Below are 7,854 nucleotides of genomic sequence, written 5' to 3'. Positions count from 1 at the left end.
GATCTTTGCCTAGCATAGGCAGAAGTTGTAATGTTAACATCTTGAACTTTGGAATGTCTAGGTAGGTATTGAGAATGGACAAATCCAGAATTGGCCTCCAAGTGTTTCCTTTCTTTGGCACTAGGAATAGACGGGAATAAAACCCTAGGCCTACTTCTGACAGAGGTACCACCTGGATTGCTCCCATCTGTAAAAGCAAAGAAATTTGTTCCTGAGCCTCCAGCCTTTGCTGAGGAGGCACATCCGGCATGCCTTTGAAAGGAGGAAAAGTGTGAAAATAAAACTTGTAACCTTGATTTATTATTTCCAACACCCATTTGTCCTGGGTGAACAAATGCCAGTTTTGTTTGAAAAGTGCCAACTTTCCTCCTAGAGGAGCTGCCAGAAAAGAAGGATCTGGCAGCTGAAGATACAGGTCATTGGGTCTGTTTACGAAAAGGCTGACCCCTGCCCTCACCAGAAGACTGTGCAGGAGAACTCCAAGTCCTACGTCTGAAAGAACACTGAGCGTGAGCCCTGCCTCTACCACGTCTAGACCTGCCCTTAGACTGAAAATCCGAAGAAGGGTAGGACCATCCTCTAGCAGGCCAATTCCTGCTAAACTTAGGAGGCTGCACTTGCAAAAAATCCTTAACCGTCTGCATAGACTTAGCTTTATCTTCCATCTTTTTCAAAACTGACTCCACAGGAGAACCAAAAAGAACTTCAGATTGAAGAGGAGCATCCAAAATCCGAGGTTTAACATGATCTGACAAATTTTGATCCTTAAGCCAGGCATGTCTACGAATAACTGAACCAGTAGCAGCCACCCTGGATGAAGCCCGAAGAGCATCGAAGCCACACTGCAAGGAATGTTTACCAACTTGATCTGAAGCATGAACCAACTCCTGCAATTCCTTACACTCTATACCCTCAGATAAAGCATCCACCTTAGATTTCAATTGACCTAACAAAAAGTTCTGATACTTCAGCATAAGAAACTGGCAATTTAAAGCCCTCATAGCCAACACAGAAGAGGTGTACACTTTTTTCCCCCACCTATCCAACACTCTAGAATCTTTATCCAAAGGAACTGTATTTTTAACCACAGAAGCCCTGACACCCTTCGGCCCTTGAATAATAGTTTCCGGGTCAGCCCTAGGACTCTTATACAAATATTTATGTGCCTCTGGAACTCTGTAATACCTATCTGGCTTGACAGGGGCAGGGGGTAAAGAATCAGGATTAAGTGAAGCTTCAGAAAAAACATCCTGAACAACATCTAAGACAGGGGGAATAGCCAAAGGCCTATGTTGTGGCAAAAACAAAAATTCCCTAAGCCTTTTTCGAGAATCTGAAAAATCCTGACCTTCCCACCTGGAATGTTCCCTCATGGAATGTAAAGTTTCAGAAAAGGAAAAGTCCTCTGGAGGAGAAGCAGAAGGACAGGAATCCTCTGCATCCGAATCTGAATAGGGAGGGAAATCCTGAATATCCTCAGCTGAGGACTCAGAGTAGTCTGAAGAATGCTCCATTCCCTCTAAATCTGCCTCCACCCTAGGCCTCTTCTCTGGAGGGGGCATAGAACCCCTGATCAAAGTAATCAAATCCTCTGCCATTTTCAACATATGTTTTTTAGGAACAGAAGCTGAAGAACTAGGGCTATGGCCAGTACCAGTAAGACCAGGTTTAGCCTTAGCATGGCTTTTAGTCACTGAGGTAGAAGGCCTAATAATCTTTTGTAAGGATGGAACTACAGATACCTGAGAAGCACCCTCGGCCTGGCCTAACTCCTGAGAGGCCAACTCCTGCAAAAGTAAAGGTTCCCCCTGGGATTCAGCCGAGACCTCGGCTGGATCCACAGATTCAACCAAAGGTTCCATAGAACCGGCGTCCGCAACGGATGACTCATCCGGTTTAGACCTTAAAGATTTATCTTTTCGCTTTTTAGCGGTAGCGGGCGTCGGAGGATCCGACGGCATGTTATAGTTACACCGCTTACCGAAAACAAGCCTGGCACAGTCTAATCTTCGTTTAATGGTGCGCTTATTAAATCTAGCGCAAAAGCGACACCCGACTACGTCGTGTTCAGGCCCCAAGCAAGGAATACAGAGAGAATGATAGTCCCTATGAGGTATCTGTTTCCCACAAGAAATACAATTATTAACTTTTTCTGACATCCGGATTAACTGAGGCAAGAAAAGACAAAAATTTTCCCCAACGGGGTACTTAGCCCAACTTGGTCTTCAGTCTGAAACTCGATAATTGAAAATTTCAGAACGCCGAACGGCACTTGCAAACGCTGCTTCTGCTTCGGACCACGTGGCAAGAAAGACTGAGGATATGGCGTCGGTCATGCGCTTAAGTACTACTACGTACTGACGTCAGCTCCGGGCGACCATGACCGACGCCAGCCTAACTCTTTGGTATTCGGGCCGACCGAGGACAGCGGACTACCCACAGGTTATGACTGCAGCAATGTGAGACGAAGAACATCCTGAGAATCTGCAGCTGTGAGGCAACAAAGCTACCACTGCACCATCAAATATCAAGCATTGCAACATTTAGAAACCACAGATATTATGAGGAACAGATCAGATCAAATAAGAGGCAAAAATCTGCAATTTGTTTTACAAATGGTGGTGGGTAGGAAATTCAGGTCCTTAACACCTGCATACAGGGTTCAAGCCAGAGTATCTCTACCCACCACCATTTGTTCTCTCTAGCCACCAGTATATAGTAACTGGGGCATTTTTTCACACACACACACACACACACACACACACACACACACACACACACACACACACACACACACACACACAGTTGCATAACTTTCCTCTGTTTTTTAGTTAACCCAAGTGGTTTTCTTTTTTACTTCAGGCCTCTGTTTAAAGCATGCAACAAAACAGTTCAACTTTTTCATGTTACAGACTTTACTCTTTTTGCCTTGTGTGTAGCAGCTGTCAGGATTAAATGAAATTCACCTGTGTGTCATTAACAGGTTTTATGTTCAGATATAAACAAATTGACAGTTAAAAATAAAAGATGCAGTTGGCTGGGACAATAAAAAATATATAAATACATACCACCAAGAAGAAATCTCTCTGTACTCTACTCTGTTCTTCTTCTTCTACTCTAACTCTACTACTTCTTTCTTCAGCTCTTGTTCTTCTGCAGCACATCTGACAAAATATAGGCCACCCAAAATAAAAGAAAAAAAAAAAAAAAAAAAAATAGAAATCCAATTCCAATGGCAAAGGCGAATAGCCTATGTAAATCCTTCCCTTGCGATTGACTCAGTCGCGATGATCAGACAATTCAGTCCACAACACTGTCTAAAACTGTTAGATTCTCGCTCTTCTCCCAGTGCATAAAGCCCGGGAAGAGAGCGACAACCAATCAGCAGCATTTTAGGCCAAGCACGTCATGTACGTGCCTGCCGACGTCGCAGTCCGAACCCCTTTCAGTTCTATGCGGTTTGGAACCGCATAGACTGCTGGGCATCACACAGATGCCTTAATTCCTTCACCGGGCTGCAGCAAAAACAAAAAAAAAAGTCTTTATTTAAACCGCCGCAGAGGCGGTTATAGTGCGCATGCACGTACTTGCAGAGGCAGGAAGGAACTACGAGTCGGAGACTAGTCTGCAGCTTGCCTGAGAGACGCAGTAAAAAAAAAAAAAAAAAAAAAAAAAAGAAATGCTACACTTGCCTACACAAAAAGGTACTTTTTTCTTTTTTTTCTGAGGGGGCTGCAGTCCGGTAGTCCGATGCCACGAGCCACCACTGCCTGCTCCACAGCTGGAGCAGGAACTGCTTTTTGCTGAATAGCTGCAATATTCTTCCCAGTTAAGTGTTTCTCCTCACCACGTGTAACAGAATTTCTTTCAGGTTCTTTGAAGTTATTTGTGCTGACATCCAGGTATTGTACTTACTACCCACTTACTGTAATTTACCCCAAAAAACAAACGCACATTCTTTTCTGAATTTCTGTCTTCACAAAAGAACAGCTGAAATTAAGCTCTTACTCAATGTGTAGCCATCTTGGAAGTCTTCTGAACTTAAAAATATTGACAAAAATTTTTAGAAAGGAAAAATCCAGTACAGACCTACACGATCTTCCCCCTTTTGGCATCAGAAAAAAAATCCTTGTACAAGAGAGTTTTGCACAACTGGCAATGAGGTGCAGGTTCTGTAACTCCCTTTGCCAGCACCTGTGGTAGAATGAGGGGAAAGAAAGAGAAAGACATGATTCACTAGGCAAGAGGAATCTCCTGAAAAGGAGGGAGGGAAGCACAATGTGAAGAGACCCCTGCTAAATTAAATTTTAAACCCATCTGTCTGAAAGTATCTATTACCACAAAAGGAAGGTGAAGTCGCACAGAGATTAGAAGGTTGCCAAGTGGGAAGGGGAAAAGCTTTAACAGGTAAATAGTTAATGCTGATTGAGAGGACTGTCCTTGATCTTTTGGAGGTTTTTCTTTTTTAGACTCTCCTTGCAATTACTTTTCAAACTTCTGTTTGATGGCTCTTTACTGCTTAAACTGCTTATTGAAAAATGGGGCAGATGAGGAGGGAAAATTTCTATCTACTTTTGAAATACGAGAGTAGAAAAAAAATCCGTATTGTTTATTGAAATGCATTTTCCTTTTGATAAAATTTAAGAACTGCATACGGGGCAAAGAGAACATCCTTATCCAAGGGAGAATTTAATATTTCAATCTTAACATCTGCAGGAAGGTTGAGAATGAAGCCAACCCAAATTCCTCAATACTTACTCAGAAGCAGCAGCAACTCTGGAGGAAGAATCAGCAGTATTAATAAGCGCAGTTTAAAATATGGTTAGTAACATAAGCAGCAGACGGATGTTACAGAAGTATTCAAAAATTTTTTTCAGAGAAGGAAAGGTTAACCATTAACTACTGCATGTCCTCAAAACAAAAAAAAAAGTAAAAAAATTAGCATATTTTGACAAGTCAAACCCTGAAAGTTAAAGTACTAGAAAACATGGACTTCTAACTCATTGACTGCTTTACCATCATTAGTGGGGCAGTGGGTTTAAAAGTAATAAACTGTTTAGCAGAAACCGTTTTAGATTAAGAAATCATTGCTGGGTTTGCTTTAGGATTAGAAAATAAATACTTATGAGTCTGAGGTACACATTGTAAAACCTTCAGACTTCCTGGGGCAGAAGGCAAACTAGAACCAGTGAGGAAAGAGAGTCTCTAAAGCAAGTAACACAGGGAGCAGCTGCAGATTTAGGCATGTCCTACTGTAACAAATCACAATACATTTGCTGTGCCAAAGAATATTCATTCTACACCCACTGAAAAAACTCTTTCATCTTAGATGAAGTCTCAGAAAAATAACAATTTTTAGGAGGGAAATCTGAAATAATACTTTCTTCAGAATCAAAATGTACAGATTGAGAAGAAATTCCTGAGGTACAACCATCCCCATGCAATGCTTGTTCTGACTGAAAATCCAGTTCAGAAACAGAGGAAACACTACTTGCCTGAAGAAACAGAAGGCAGGGGAAATAGTACTAATGAGGTCCTTAGCAAGTCCCAGTAAATCTTCCTTGTCCAAGGAAACAAACAGGAGACTGGAAGGTTTTCTTAATATTTTCACTTTTCCTGGGAATCTCTGTGGAGAGAGAGAAGACTCTTAGAAGGCACACTAATCCCATATATAAGCCCCCTATCCTGACCAAGTGAAGAACCTTCACCTGCCCCTTCCCCAGAGACAGACAAGCGTGCGTCTCCCTTGCCCACTAAGGGCATTCCTACAGCTGCAAAGGAATGCTTGGCTATCACCTGGTCTTCGGAGGCTGCATCTGCTACACCAATGGAACAAGGGGAAAAAGATGGGTGATCTGATGAACAATGAGAAGCCACAGCACAGTCACCCATGAAGTAACTTTAAGGAAAAGCTGTCTTTTCCATTGGAAATAAATTATTAAAAAAAAATATTGAATACATAAAATTAATCAATAAAGGGGGGTTTTATCTGGCTCCTAGAAGCATGCTGACCAACTGATTGAATACGATAAAACTTGCAAAACACACTGGCATCAACCGATACGCTTCTTGTATACAGAATTATAGATGCCCTTGTGTCCTGATGGGAATGCCTCAGTCACAGACAATGGGAAGAGCCTCAGCACTGAAAGTCAGGCTGACCAATTGAGCTACCTGGGGGAAGAAATGCCAAGAGTCAGTACACAACACTTAATACTACGGCAAACATCTATTTTTTATAATTGTTTGGTGCTGCTACAGTTGAAAAACATCAGGGAAAACATCAAGCCCATCAGATTTTCTTCCTTACCCAAGATACTTCCTTCATCACATCTGCATGTTTTTTCAGTGGTTAATTTTCCACTTGGACACTTGATGCAGTCCCACCCATCTTCAGTGACTACCTGAAAAGTATAAAAATTTGTTTAAAAACAGAAATTCAGTACATGACCTCAATTAATCACATGTGATATATAGTTTACTAATGCATTACTTTTATCCCAGCACATTATCTTGCCAAACTGCTTTAGCTTCCCAAATTATTATTATTAACACCTTGCTGCATTACTTACTTTCATTTTAATCTTTTCTGCAGTATCACACTGGTTTTAGTTTGCACCCAACTGTTGTCCTCTATTCAGACATACATAAAAATGGGCATTTATGCTACTTGTGTCATTCCAGTATAGAGCGCATACATGCATTCCATAACACAGAACTACCAATCTGTGCTACTTACCTCAAAAAATCATGTTGTTTCCCATAAAATCAGGGAATGTAGCAATGAGAAGAGGCTTAGAGCAGCTGATAGTAGCTTTTGTACATGAATGAAGGCATAACATTTTAACAAGCAAACAGGTTTTCTAAACGTGGTGCACATATAAGATCTTCCACTAATGTTTTGCATCACATACTAATCTCAAAGCTTAACTGTACAAAATAAATCTGTTTATTTTAATATACACTTTTGATAAAGATACAAACAATAAAATAGTGGGTTTCATCCTTTCGCTACATGTAGTGCCTCATACCTGGGAAAAACAGAAATTTGTACATTACAATGCATATAAAATTGATAAACATGATCCCGACTATAAAACTTGGATTATCTGCCTTTTTATGTACACTATTAACTTCAAACAACATGAATCATCAAATATAACATTTGTGACAGGTGGGTGTTGCCGTTGTCCAACTTGTGTAATATAAACTGATCCATGGAGTAAGGTAGTAGTGCTACTTGAGCTGTATCCGGGGAAGTAGTAGGTAGATCAGCATTCTGTACCTCCACCTGCACTCTCAGCAAAAGGAGGGCTATCAGATTCATAGGAAGCAAATTGATCTTATGGTAAAGGGTGAGGGGACGGAAAGAATCAGAGGCCAGTCACCAGAAGAATCATCTGGCTAACTGCTAATCTGTCTAATAGTTGTAAGGGATATAAACAACAGGTACGGGAATTTTCTTCAATCATTTTGATAATGTATTTACTGTTCTATTAGCTGCCTGAAGATGTGTTTTAATCTATCTGAATTGTATTTTAAACTTCTAACTACATATTCCTTTTCCTTATTTTTAGAGTCTTATTGCCGTCAATAAAAGATGACCAACAAAAGGCAGATACTTTATCCCCTTCTTTTTAAGGTTTTCTAGAATGTGCTTAGCAAAAGTTCCGCACTCTGTGAACTGCACAATCATTTTTAGTGAGTTCAGACCATTTGTACCAAGTAATTACAGCTGTCTTGATAATACTTAAGCATGTGTCTGGCTGGAGTTCAAACTTCCACCTCTTTAAAATACCTATACTGCACCCATTATATTCTCTGACCCACTCACATTCCAAAGTGGCTAGATAT

The 7,854-nt window shown here is 40.8% G+C and overlaps 1 protein-coding gene across 1 annotated transcript in view; it reads right to left on the bottom strand.

Moving 5' to 3' along the window:
- The window catches only part of LOC122797768 (meckelin-like), a 423,515-nt gene that overhangs the window by 359,974 nt on the left and 55,687 nt on the right, over positions 1-7,854 (bottom strand). The window contains exon 3 of the mRNA XM_044066289.1: positions 6,311-6,404. Coding sequence (XP_043922224.1) covers positions 6,311-6,404 — 94 coding nt within the window. The remainder of the gene's footprint in view (positions 1-6,310; positions 6,405-7,854) is intronic.

The sequence above is a fragment of the Protopterus annectens genome, chromosome 3.part1 (assembly GCF_019279795.1).
Source record: "Protopterus annectens isolate FY-2018-M chromosome 3.part1, PAN1.0, whole genome shotgun sequence".
Classification (NCBI taxonomy): domain Eukaryota; kingdom Metazoa; phylum Chordata; order Ceratodontiformes; family Protopteridae; genus Protopterus; species Protopterus annectens.
This window is presented reverse-complemented; position numbering and strand designations above follow the sequence as displayed.